This window comes from Sitophilus oryzae, unplaced genomic scaffold (assembly GCF_002938485.1).
Source record: "Sitophilus oryzae breed Bouriz unplaced genomic scaffold, Soryzae_2.0 scaffold_2008_pilon_pilon, whole genome shotgun sequence".
NCBI classification, from domain to species: Eukaryota; Metazoa; Arthropoda; class Insecta; order Coleoptera; family Curculionidae; genus Sitophilus; species Sitophilus oryzae.
The window spans coordinates 949,657-963,875 of NW_022146734.1; the positions used below are offsets into that span (position 1 = coordinate 949,657).

The following is a 14,219-nucleotide window of genomic DNA, read 5'->3' on the forward strand; positions in this document are numbered from 1 at the left end:
TTGTAGTTAGTATGTACTTACACTCGTAATTTAAAAGTACGTTGCACAATGTTGTACTACGTTTGTTATTCTGTAGTACCATAAACATGCCTTCTGGCGACGTAATGACAACGGTATAAAACCCCACTTCTAACAACGTTGTGCCCTACAACGTTTACCAACGTTATTAAGGGTCAAAATATACAGCTGTTTAAGTGCAACGCCGTAGCGACGTTTTGGCTACGTAATTTGAAGTTTGGGTATGCATAGGGCAGGGAAAAGTACCAATTTCAACGTTGCACGTAGTCAAAACTAGTCGGAAGTCGGAATTTTGTTACTTGGGGCAGGTTTGTTTAATGTGCAAAAAATTATTCCTTATCCTACTAGATGCCGCTAAAATACGGCCCCCACAATAACATGGGAGTGGGCAATCTAAAAGTTGGTTATGAGTATGAGTTCACTGTTACGCGGTACGAAGTTAGCCGGGTCATCTTGTTATTAATGAAAAGTTTGAGAGGACGATAAAAGGAAATACGTTACCTGAATCAACGTATTGCTTCCAATAATCCTTTGACTCAAACTAATCAACGATTTTCGAATATAATCGAAGGCGTTTGTCTCGTCGTGTACCACGATCCAACCCATTCGCCAGCCAGGTACTAAGAATCTCTTTCCCAGTCCTCCGCATACCAATATCGGTACACCGGAATGAAGGGATGCCATAGAAACAAACTTATTTCCTGGAAAAACCAATCTTTCGTATATTTCATCAGCAATAATTGGCACCTTGTTTCTGGAAATAATAATGCGAGTTGATAAAAATAACTGTTTAAAAAACGGCGTCAAATACGGTTGAGCAATGAAAATCGATGATAGTTTTGGCGAGGTCATCTCAAGACATCATTTATTAAAAATCAAAATTAAACTTGACATAAAAATTAACGCTAATTATAGAAAGATTAAAAAAGTATAGAATGTTTCCAGACACAAATCACTCAATATAAAGAATATAAAGATAAATTATAACTTTCTTAAGGTCATCTGGCAGTGGGCACCATTAAAAAAAATTGGCGCCGGGAGGCACGTATAGCCGCCCATACTAAAACATGTTAATAAAAGTTGGTAGGCAGTTCTTTTAGTTTCAAAGTAAATGAATTTTTCCAATTTTTTTATCTCAAAAACTGCGACTTTGACTGATTTTGATGTTATTACAAATTTTGTTGCAAATATTATTCCTAATCTTAAATTGAAAACCGCGTTTCGCTAGCTACTGTAATTTTGGAGTTACGATTTTTTTAAATTTTTAACCCCCTCCCATACCCCCTTACCAACCCCTCACCCCCACCAAATCTAATGGCCAGATTCTCGTGTGCCACAGTATTTTTGTGCCAAATTTGGTTAAAATCATTTTAGCGGTTTTTGAATTATCGTGTTACAGACGGACAGACAGACAGACAGACACTATGAAAATATTTTGTATTTAGGTCATTTATGACCCAAGTAACTCGTTTTGAGTGAAATTAAAAAAACTTTTCTTTGCCGATCTTAATAGCCTACCATACCTATTGGTATGGTCGGCTAATAAAGAAGAGTACGGGCTTAGAAAATAACGTCTAGGGCTTGACCCCGCCAAAATTTATAATCGATTGTTATTCCGCAGCCGTCATTGACGCCGTTTTTTTTTCGATTAGGTTAGGTTATGGTATTTCCCTACTGAAAACTTATTTTTTGTTATCTATCACTGAGTTAGAATATAAATTGAAACTTGTTTCTCTGTGGCTTTTACCTTGTAAACAAATTTGCCTAAACACAAAAAATCGTAATCAATTAGTAATTTCATTCCGTCGTTAAAACCCAAAAAACAAAGGAAATAAAGAAAAAAACCGGACAAGTGTCCTACTAGTAGGACTAACCCACCGAATATTTTTCATGTTTTAATTACAAATGTATAGTTTTCCGATTTTTCTTGATACTTGCCAGTACAGTATGACTGAGCGAGTACTATGAGTTTATATATGAACAATTTCACATGGGTCGCGTATGCTTCGTCCGCATGTTGTTCATATAAACTCATGGTACTTGCTCGAAGTCGCGGACGGTCCGCTCCATCTGAAAGCTCTGTAAAACGATATTTTTCTGGGCTTTTTTTTTACTTTTTAAAACCAAATATTGCACTGAAGTTTTTTTTGGTTACTAAATTGTGTTGCAATAATAAAAATACTACTACTAAGTGTTATTGTTGGTTAGGCAAATTTGTTTATAAATAAAAGCCACTGAGAATCTAGTATTTGTTTAGACTCTGCCAACCAAACAATGGCATTTTACAAACATATTTCTGTTATTTTTATTGATTTTATGTATATTTCAAACGACTTGTTTCGAGAAATATTAGTTACTATCTTTGATATGAAGAGTTTTTATACAGCGCGTGCAATAATACAACAATACCTATTCCTCATAACATTTTTACAAAAACTCAATAATCAACTTTTGTCCTATTCGTTTAGTACTTATTGGCACATTATAGACCTATTTAGGAAGAATATTTTTAAACGTGATATACATATATTTAGAGTTATTAACTAAAAACACATAAAAACTTACAGATAAGCAATTTTCAAAATATCCCCAAGGTGTTCAGCGCTATAGTTTGATCCACAAGGATTTGAAGGATTATTTACAATAACTGCCACTGTATCGTTATCGATTTGATCTTCAAGATGCTGCAGATCAACTTCCCAATTATTTTCTGGCAAAAGGTTGTAGAACTTTACCTTTACACCGATAGCTTCAGCTAAAGTCCTAAAAATTAAAATTTTTGGATTTAAAAGTTATTTGTAAAATATGAATAAGTAATTATTTAGACTATTACAGGGGTTGTCGTTTACATTCTGCATATAGAAATATAATAGGCGTTCATAATACAAAGAAAACAAGGTATGATATTGCGCAGGTTGGCCACTACGTCACAGGTGATATCGACACCATTGGTCGGCACACTTCGCGCGCCAATTTCAAATCATCAAACTGATGACACATAATGAATTTCAAAATTACTTTTCCAATGTCAAACTCAATGATTTGACATAACTTTAAGGTTATAATTCTTCCCTATTTTAGTTTTTTTTTATTAGTGGCAATTGAACAATATGGATTTTTTGTATGGCGTAATGACGTCACAGGTGATATGCGCGAACTGGATGAAATTGGAGCCGCTATCGATCATACCTTGTTTTCTTTGTATCATGGTAGGTGCCCATCAACTGTCATCTTTAGTTAAATTAATGCAAAAGTTTTAAACCGCTTCGTTTAAGCTGTATCTAAACTTAATTTTTGAAGTTGATGGAATTAAACCGAGAAAATCTTGGCGCAATAATTTTTTATAATTTTTGAAGAGAGTTGTCTCAACAAGAATGCCTTGGTGAGTTGTGGTCTGTTTTTGGCAATGGAGCACCACATCACTCGATAATTTCTTGTTGGTATGGAAAATTTAAACGTGAACGGATTAATTTAGCGACTATCCAAGAACAGGTTCACCAACCGGATCCAAGATCGGCAGTCATCCAGGAAAACGTCGATGCTGTACGTAAGCTGATCTAAGAAGATCGATATGTCACTTATCGTGAAATTGAAGCAGCATTGGGCATTTAAAAGACCACAAATCAAAAAAAATACAATGGATAGGAAGAATAGAAAGCAATTAGAGTCAATGGATGTCAAAACACTGTACAGGGTGTGTCAAATTCGACACTTTTAAAGTGAAACGCCCTTTTCTATAGGAGATAGACCAAAACTAATATTGATGTCTGGGGCTCAATTTCTATCAAAAACATGATGTTGAAAACCGCACATTTTTGATTTGTCAAAAATGTGCCTTTTTAACAAATCGCTATAACTTTTTTGCTATGGAAAATTTTGTATTTTTTGAAAGCATTTCCAAAGCACCCTTTTACGTGAATTTAATGGTTTAAGTATAATTTTTTTAAGTCAATAATTTAAGAGTTATCCACAGAAAAATTGATTTTTTATTTTGGACACCCTGTATATTTTTAAAATTAAGTGAAAAGAACTTAAAATTCTCGCCAAACCAAAAATATAGCACAATGAATTTTGTTATAGTCCCTTCGAAATACCGAATTTTTAAAAGTTTGCCACTTTTAACTAGTAGGCTTTCGACTCCTATTGTTGGTCTGCCCCTAAAGAACTCGAAAACATATTTTTCCAGTAAGACGATTCACCGCCTCAGAACGCTGAAGTTATCAGCAAATTTTTGCAGCTAATTTCGAGAATAATTGAATAGCTAACCAAGATCCCAGCCGTTGGCTATCGAGGCCGCCGAACTTAGTGCCTATCAAATGGATTCTTATCTTTGCGGAAGAATAAAGGTTCTTATTTTTAAATTGCTTGTATAATCTAGACAATAATTAGAAGTACTTATTGGTTAAGCGAGGGTATCTTTCACCCCCACTGAGTTAATAAATTCCGCGAGAAATGGTCAAAAACGGTCCCGTCTGTCCATAACAGAAGACGGTTGATATGTCGAACACCTGTAGCAAAATCTCATGTCTTGGTTTGCTATTTATTTTTATTGTTGTTAGATATTGTTTAAATGTGTTAATGTTGTTAAATATAGTTTAAATTCTTACCAAATTCTGCATATCTCATTGCAAATATTATTTTCGTTTTAATTGCTGCTCACATCTAGAATTTTTTTGCATTTGCATTATTTTTTGCCGGCGCCGTTCAAAGCCTACTTATTCAAAGCGGGCGATTTTTTATAAACTCTGTATCTCAAAGAGGAATCGAGCAAAATATCAAGTATGCTATATTTTTGGAATGGTAATTTTAAATTCTTTTCAATTATTTAAAAATATACAGGATGTCCCATATAAAAAATCAAATTTTCTGTAGATAATTCGTGAATTATTAATTTAAAAAAAATATACTTAAACCATTAAATTCTACGTAAAAATGTGTTTTGGAAATGTTTTCACAAAAATACATTTTCTATAGCAAAAAAGTTTACAGCGATTTTTTAAAAATGCAAATTTTTGAAAAACACCCCGTAACTCCGAAACGGTAACAGATATCGATGTGCGGTTTTCACCATCATGTTTTTGACAAAAATTGAGCTCCTGACACTGATATTAGGTTTCGTCTATCTCCTATAGAAAAGAGTGTTGCCCTTTAAAAGCGTCCAATTTGACCCACCCTGTACACCGGTTTAACGGAGGAAACTCCAAAAATATATACAGTAATGTTAGTGGTGACGAATCCTGAATTTACTCTTATGAACCCGAAAATAAACTGCAATCGGCTGTTTGGGCGTTCCGAGATGAATCAAAAACAACAAAAGTTATCCGTTCTCAAAATGTTTCCAAAAACATTGGAAACATCCAAAAACTGGTGGCAACGTCTCAAAATCGGATCATGTAGCAACAATTCCTCAGCAAGATCAAAGAACTGGTACAGCTAATTGGTACATATCTATTAGTTTGCTGAGTTTCGAGAAACCAACCCTCGAAGGCGAATGATTCTCCACCAAGACAATGCAAGTACAGCTCGAAAAACAATTGAGTTTTTAAAGCAAGTAAACATCGACGACAGAACGTTTTTGAAATGACGGTCACATTAGATAAGAACTATACTACAAAAAAATGATATTGCTATAGTTGTTGAAAGAATGACATTGCTATAGTTGTTAGTAAACTCACCGATAGATGGCAAACCCGGGCCTCGGCACCAATATGTTCTGTCCTTTTGTGCCATCGGCCAAAGCCGTAATGCTGATCTCTAGAGACGACGAACATCCACTGCAAAGGATCACATCCTGAGCCGTGTACTTCACCCCATCGTAGCTGAGATACTCAGCTACAGCTTTACGAGACACTTCGTGTCCGACACTGGGGGCATAACCGTTGCATGATCCTTCTTGCAAGATGTCTACTACCGCTTCGATAGCTTCCTTGGAGGGTTTGAGGTTGCCAAAGATTGTAGGATCACCTGAATATAAAGTTAAAGTTAGTAAAACTTAAAGATCGGTTATTACTTATTTACATCAGATTAGTATACACGGTGATACAGTGTAAGTTTCAAGCATCTTCCACGTGGATAGTTTCAGTCAAATATATTTTTAAAAAGATGAGCGTAATGGTAGCGCATATTTTAAAACTAGATTTTTCCAGCGACTTCGTCCGCATAACGTTCGAATGTTTTATACTGTTGCGGACCCGTGTGGACTCGACCTAACCTAACTATATGTCCCGCCCTCAGATGACCTTAACATCGCATTAAAGAATAGACACCGTAATGATTCATTCGTTCGAGAAGAATCGAGTCCCACTGGAATGGACTAGTACATACGAGAACATTCGAAAACCTTCTCTACGCACCTAACGATCTATGGACTATTCTAGAGTTCTTTACCTGTCGGTATAAAAGCCGGCGGCTGTGGCCTACAGGGGGCAGTTATAAATATACAAGTGCAGTTGACGCGCTAAAATTCAAAATAAATTCTTAGTTATAAATCGTTTGTAAATAGTTCTATAAGTCTTTTATCGTTATTGTTTTTGTTAATTAGTGTTAAATAAATAGTGTTTAAATAAATTGTGACTTTCTATCCACACGGAACCGACGAAAAACGTAACAATACATTCTTTTTATTATTGGCATTAACAGACATTTCGAATTATATGTCATCTTACTGTGCACATAAAATAAAATAATACATTTTTTTCTCAAAAAGGCAATAATAAAAGAAACCCTCTTGTAAAGACCATCCGGAGACATACTGTATAGTAATAATATCATTTCGTTTTCGTTCTTTGATAGATGGTTATTATTAGTTTTAATTGCCGTCATATTTTTTTGTTTTTTTAATATGTGAAAGAGGCACAATTTTTTTCTCAAACGTCACAAAAGTATCAATTTTTGCGATGTGATTGACAATACCGGGTGCATCTGAAAAGTGGCTCACCCCTATAACTTTTTTATTTTTTCAGTTTAAAAAAACGAGATTTGGTATGTTAGTATACGAGAGAATACATTATATTATGATATACATATCGTATCATTATTATTATACATTAAGAGAATTAAAAAATGAAAATTTTGTTATAGTATTTCAAAATATTTAACGGTTTCCCAGATATTCACGGTTATAATACCACATGGCATTTTTCCCTTCCCCAGCAAATTTTTATCAAAGCCACCCAATGATTTTTCTCTCGTATTTTACCGTTGAAACAGCCATATGAAATAATATCTCGAGTATCTGTGAAACCGTTAAAAATTTTGAAATATCTACTCTAAATTCAAAAAATGTTCATTTTTTAATTCTCCATCTAATAAAAAAATAATCTACAGGGTGTTCCTTTAAAATAACGAAAAAAAATGATTGTGTATTTTAGAACATCCTGTATGATTTAAGATTAAAATATTTATAGCAAAGTAAATACAGTCCATCTAAAGTAAATACCTAATATATAGTTTTGATTTCAGGACAGTTCTTGTACTTTTAATAATTTTGTTAAAAATTTTGAAATACTCTAAATACAAAAAATGTTAATTTTTTAATTCTCCGTTTAATAAATTTAAAAAAAAACGAAGAAAAATTATTTTGTATTTTAGAAAGTTTGGCGTAGAATTTTAAACATCCTGTATGATTTGAGATACAATATTTATAGAAAAGTAAATACAGACCTACTAAAGTAAATACCTAATATAGTTGATTTCAGGACAGTTCCCGTATTTTTTAAAGAAAGACTAAAAAATATATTTTATTTATTTATTTATGCATATCTCTGAAACTACTGAAACATATTTACTCAAATTTTAGGATTATGTAATATGATCCGAAAGGAAGCCAAAAATGCAATAATATACAGGGTGCTCCATTTAAAAAAAATCATCCCGATCCACTCACGCTTTTTTGAGCCATCCTGTTGAAGTTAAAATATTTTCCTGAAATACAAGTTTAGAATAAAAAATTTGGGAATTTTGTTTAAGTACAAGCCTAAAGTAGGTATATACTAGGATGTATTTCAGGAAAATATTTTAACTTGGTGGCTCATAAAAGCTACTAAGGAGCTACAGATGCCCGACGCATTATACTTATTTTCATAAAAATGGTAAAAAATTTAACTTTTTAACATAAGCAGTCGGTTTAAATTAGGTAATCAAAACAATCAAATAATAGAGGGTGGCGCACCTCATTCGCCTCGTTTGATTATACGAAAACGGAAAGATGTAGAAACCACATTTTTATGGGTATATGTAGAGAGGCAAAGTGCATAATATAAAATTATTTTCAAATGTACAGGGTGTGTCAGAACTATGATCTATACCAAAGTTATATTTTTTCTTATGGAACACCCAGTATTTTATATATTTTTTTGGATTCTTGGGCATAAAATAAGGCATTTATTATAAGGGTTTAATAATAAAAATGTTTTTTGCATCCCTAAATGTATACATTTTTTATACAGGGGTATCAAAAATTGCTGATCTATTTTAAATATTTATTTTACATAAAAACTTTGTTATTTCAAATACAACACTATGTATTTTTTTAAATAAGTCGAAGAAGATTTAAATGCTCTTTCAAACTATATTAGGGTTTCCTATACCTATCTTGCTCAGATTTTGAATAAAAAGCGATTTTTCAATAAAATGGCAATCAAGATGGCTGGTGTCGCCATGGCAATTTGTTAGTGACAGTTAGTAGCTATTTTCAAAATCGACATTAGTTTATGGACTTTATTTAAATTTCTAACAGTTTACTTTTATTTAATTTACCTACAACAGTTTAATAAGTAAGTATTTATCATTTTATCAAGAAAAACAAAGAAGTGATTAATATTAAGATGACTTATAGAAATAATGGATTCTCTATAAAAGAACCAATTAAGGCAAATTCATTTTCTTCACTTCCAACGACAGGTTTCTGTCTAATAGTTTTTCCATATACCACACCCCTCTCTGCGAAATATGAAAAGTAGTTTTTCAAAGGAACGCTTGTCAAGAAAATTCCTATTTGGATATTTTTGAGCATAAAAAAAAATAAAATCACTAGTAACATATCCATTACTTCCGCCAGCAAACATATACCCATAAAATATTTTGTCTCTACATCTTTCCGTTTTCGTATAATCAACCGAGGCGAATGAGGTGCGCCACCCTGTATATTCGAAGTCAAATTTTGGTTACTTGCTATTCAATGCTAGTTTCTCTGTGTAGCATTATTGGATAAGTGCATCAAAAATATTAATAACTCCCATTGACAGCGTGATATCTTAAAGCTGTACAGTGTGTCCCATTTTGGTTGAAGTCATAGGGTATCTCCGTTATTAGTGAAGATAGAAGGGTGCGGTTTGCACAAACCTGTCCCACTTTTTCGTCAAACGGAAGATGCTGCAAACAAAATGTTCATAGCCCTCTTCGTTTCTGAGCTACAGGGTCTTTTCAAAAATTTTGCAATTTGGGACACCCTCTGTATCTCTGTTATTGTTAAAGGTATCGAGAAGGCGAAAACTGCTTATTGTAGAACTTTTTACGTAGAATACAGTGGCGTAGTCTGTTTTTCTACCAAAAAAATATTTTTGAAAATATGAACTAAAGTTATGTTTTTTCAAATGGAACACCCTGTATATTTATAAATCATATGATCTGTCTTGCTACGAGCTTCTCAAAAATATATATCACTTTATATTTATTTTCACTATTTACTGCAATATTTAAAATATATAATTTTCTTATTAGTAGGCCGTGATAAATAACAAAAAATCAAAATGGTATTTACTAAAATAGTCATACACATATTAAAATTTATTTGGGATTGATATATTTTACTTTTGAAATAACTGTTACCACTGAATCTGTGAATATATTTTTCTTTTTTTTATAACGGGATGGGTTTGCAAATATCTAAATCTTGAATTATTAAAGCATTTTTCAGGTGTTCGACATTGTTGTAGTGCCCACGATATATTTCGTATTTCAAAAATCCCCAAAATCAGAAATCGAGAACGGCGAAATCCGGGAATCGAGGAGGCTATCAATATGCGTTCATTGGTTCCAATTCATTGATTTGAAAAATAATAATTTAACAGTATTCTAATATTTCCATAGTTATGAGGGGGAATGTTCCCCATCTTGCTGAAAGTATATTTCACGTAAATTAGCTAAAGGAATATCTAAAATTTCCGATACGATAGATTATTCTTACGTATACACGTATTCCAAGATTTACAAATAGCGGTAGAGAGTTAAGTTTCCCTAATATATAAAGAATTTATTAGCGGCTCCCAAAATAAAACAAGAGACAGATAGCAGTATACTTTTAATAATTCTTTAGTTTCTTTTATTATCAATCATGGCCTACTAATAAATATGATCTTTTAATAAAAACTTTTAAATATTGCAGTAAATAGTGAAAATAAATATAGAGTGATATATATTTTTGAGAAGCTTATGGCAAGACAGATCATATGATTTATAAATATACAGGGTGTTCCATTTAAAAAAACATAACTTTAGTTCATATTTTAAAAAATATTTTTTGGTAAAAAAAACAGACTACGCCACTGTATTCTACGTAAAAAGTTCTACAATAAACAGTTTTCACCTTCTCGATAGCTTTAACAATAACAGAGATACAGGAGGTGTCCCAAATTGCAAAATTTTCAAAAAGACCCTTTAGCTCGGAAACGAAGAGGGCTATGAAAATTTTGTTTACGGCATCTTCCGTTTGACAAAAAAGTGAGACAGGTTTGTGCAAACCGCACCCTTCTATCTTCATTAATAACGGAGATACCGTATGATTTCAACCAAAATGGGACACCCTGTACAAGTTCATTTTCAGTTTATGAAGATAACACTATGGGAAGCAAAATTATTTGGTTATTGGTTAAATTAAATAAAATAAAATAATATTACTCTACTACTACTCTAATAAACTAGGTTTATTTATGTTAAAAAGTTAAATAATGAATTTTACCCTTACTTATTAAAACAAATATAAATTATAGTACTATATTTTTAGAAAGCCCTTAACAAGGTAAATAAAATAAAGAAATAATATGCATTGCAAGGTGTCCTATTTGAAAAACTAGTTCCGCCACTGGATTCTACGTAAAAAAATCTACGGAAGTCAGTTTTCACCTTTTCGATAAGTTATAAGATAATCAATATACGGAGGGGGTCCAAACTGAAATATTTTCAAATTCACTCTGTATTTCAGAATGCAAGAGGCTAGGACAAATCTGTGCGTAGCATCTTAGGTCATAAAGAAGTAGTACAACGATGTGAAAACCGCATCTATGTATCTCTACTCATAAACGAGAAACCCCATAAAACACACGAAAATGGAACACCCGGTACTTTGTACTATTTTTTTGATAAAGTAGCACTTACCTAACGATAATGCAATAACTGGTTTCTCCGGATTGGGTTGAAGATCAAGATTATCTACAACTTCCCTTATAAAATTTCTACAGTTTTTCGCTGTCGTAGACGCTTCAACCTTCCAAGGTTTCTCTTTGCCGACGTCTAGGCTGATTTTTTTCTTTTCAAAAATACCTTTATTTTCGATCACCACTAACTTATCTAGCATTATCACCAAACCGGATATTTGTACACAGTCAATATTTGAAATGTAGAAGATTAACTATTATAATGATGCAAAAACGTAGTTGTTTTACATTTATATAAGAAATAAAATTCAAATTTGCAAAATATTTTTCTGAAACTTGTTTTATACACTGGTCGACAGCAAAAAGTTGTTTCGTTTCAGAATCACTGTTAGGATAACTGATAGTTGTATATCGGTAATATTATTCATAATTTAATCCAATTTTTCAATTCAATTCATACTTTTAACTTACATATTACAAGGGTTTCTTCCATAAAAAGTATTATCATAAATAATCTAGTGGAGTGCCGTAAGCCCTTATGGGATACAAACCTCGGAATTCATTTACTGTGAACGAATTTTTATAAAACTTTTTGCATTGATTGTCAATAAGATATATTACAAAGTTTACCCATTTAAATTCGTTGCTTTCACTTTAGTATTTAAATAAACACACATATACAAATGCATACATACAAGATGGCTCCGTGTTCAGAAAAAGCTCTGTATCAGGATTCCTATTTGAGATTTTCACTCCAGACCTTTTAAAAAATATGTGTTTAATGGTAGTTCACATTATTTCCCAAATTTTTCATAGATATACAGGGTGAGTCAAATATATTTTTACACATAAGTTTTAGTTTTTCAAATTAACTGCTTTATATTTGTGCAGTGGATTTGCTATAAAATTCCGGTTCCAAAAATACCTTTATACCATAGAGTATACTTAGTGGTTTTTGAATTATGACCACGTCCATGAGGACGTCAATCTAGACGTCCAGGAACCTTCGTATGAGCAGTTCTAATCGAGACGATCGACTTATTGTAAGTTTATCGCTAAGAAACCGCCGGCCGTTTGCCAGGTTTTCAAATTTATAATGAATTGTACCTAAGGAATTTACATATTAACTAACGGACTATAAGAAGAAGGCTAAATGAAGCAAATCTTATGTCAAGATGGCCTGCTTCGGGGCCAGAACTTACTGGAAATGTTGACTAGGACTAAAAGCAAAGTCATGGTTTTAATGTAAAAATTAAACTCTCCAACAAAAAGAAGCTAATGGGATGAACCAAAAAACAAATTATCGAGAAAGGATGTATCTAGATGATAAAGTGATTTTTAAATTTCTTACTATTTTAACATATTCCACAGGGTGTTTCTTTTACCAAAATATCAACATTTTAATTAACAGATAGGGAGTTTTATTTTTAATTTAGAAAGAGATACTAAAAAGTCTAAGAAAACTAGAATTACAATGAAATTGATATAATATTAATATTTTATTTCAGGTTATCGAAGATACAGCCAAGTTGATGAGAATCAAGAAGAACAAGGCAAGAATGATGGTGAAAGTGGAATTTTTAGATAAAATATTAACAAATATTGTATTTACATTTATTAACTGAGATAATTAAATGTTATTTATTTACAAAAGCTATACGTTATTTAAAAATAAACAAAATCAGTAAACTAAGTCAGGGTGAAATTTTAAACCGTAACAAATGATTATTTCCACATCCCAAATTTCTGTTTTCTATTGAGAGGTTTTTCTGAAATCAGTCGATAATATTGTGATTTTGGGTCACCCTATACATATAACTAATTAATAATAAACTCTATTGAATAACTATAATTCTGTAAATTTTAGTAAAAAGAATTATAATGGTTTACCCATATGCTTATAACCTACTTGTCTATAAATCTATGACGTAGCCCTATTAAATAGCATTTTCATACATTCAAAGCAATCATTAAATTAAATTAAGGCTGGACACAATTAAGGGATGCGATTCATAAAACCAGCGAAGCAGTACTGGGAAAGTCGAACAAAAAGAAATAAGACTGGTTTAACGAAAATCAACCACATATTATACAGGCTTTGTTGGAACAAAAGCATAGAGCACATCAAGCAGTCACTGCAAATCCACATAATCCAAGACTGGTAGACAACTTCAAAGCAGCCAACAACACGCTTCGAAGAGAACTGCGCCAAGTAAAGGATAACTGGTGGTCACAAAAAGCGAATCAGATTCAAGAGTACGCCACGCATCATGGTCATCGTAAATTCTTCGAGGCTGTAAAAGAAGTATACGGTCCAACTAAGAAGGTAAGCTGCCCACTCATGGCACAAAATGGCGAACTTCTAAAAGAGGAAGAACAAATCAGAAATCGCTGGAAAGAACATTACAGCCATATCCTTAACCAAGAAAACAACCCCAATATGGAAGCACTAAACACAATACCTCAGTATAACAGCCTCGATGTATTAGACATCCCAATAACAGAACAGGAAATAAAGACCTCCATAAAACAACTTAAAAACAACAAAACAGCTGGCTGTGACGCGATTCCGGCAGAAATCTATAAGTGTGCAAGTAAAGAACTTATTGGTCATCTTAAGGCTCTCTTCGATGTCGTATGGGAAAGCGGAGAGGTACCTCAGGACTTTCGCAACGCGAATATAGTGAATATATTTAAGAACAAAGGAAGTGCATCACATTGCGGAAATTACCGGGGAATTTCGCTATCGGCGGAAAAATTCTTGCAAAAATAATGTCAAACCGCCTGCACCTATATATAGAAAAAATCCTTCCAGAATCGCAAACGGGT

General features: G+C 32.7%; 1 protein-coding gene across 1 annotated transcript; it reads right to left on the minus strand.

Annotated features, from left to right (window-relative positions):
• Nucleotides 1-462: 462 nt before the first annotated feature.
• LOC115884031 (tyrosine aminotransferase-like) lies at nt 463-11,663 on the minus strand. Its single transcript, XM_030902470.1, has 4 exons — nt 11,392-11,663; nt 5,694-5,982; nt 2,584-2,781; nt 463-772 (listed from the first exon to the last, which is right to left on the minus strand). Exons 1-4 carry the CDS (start codon nt 11,588-11,590, stop codon nt 478-480), a joined length of 981 nt encoding a protein of 326 aa, XP_030758330.1. The 5' UTR covers nt 11,591-11,663; the 3' UTR covers nt 463-477.
• Nucleotides 11,664-14,219: the final 2,556 nt, after the last annotated feature.

Bases quoted from the DNA above. Each gene is read 5' to 3' on its own strand.
- LOC115884031 (XM_030902470.1), bottom strand. From the start codon at position 11,590: ATGCTAGATAAGTTAGTGGTGATCGAAAATAAAGGTATTTTTGAAAAG. The intron at 2,782-5,693 runs GTGAGTTTACTA...TTTAATTTTTAG, and splicing joins CCCGGGTTTGCCATCTATCG to GACTTTAGCTGAAGCTATCG. The intron at 773-2,583 runs GTAAGTTTTTAT...TATTATTTCCAG, and splicing joins ATTTTGAAAATTGCTTATCT to AAACAAGGTGCCAATTATTG.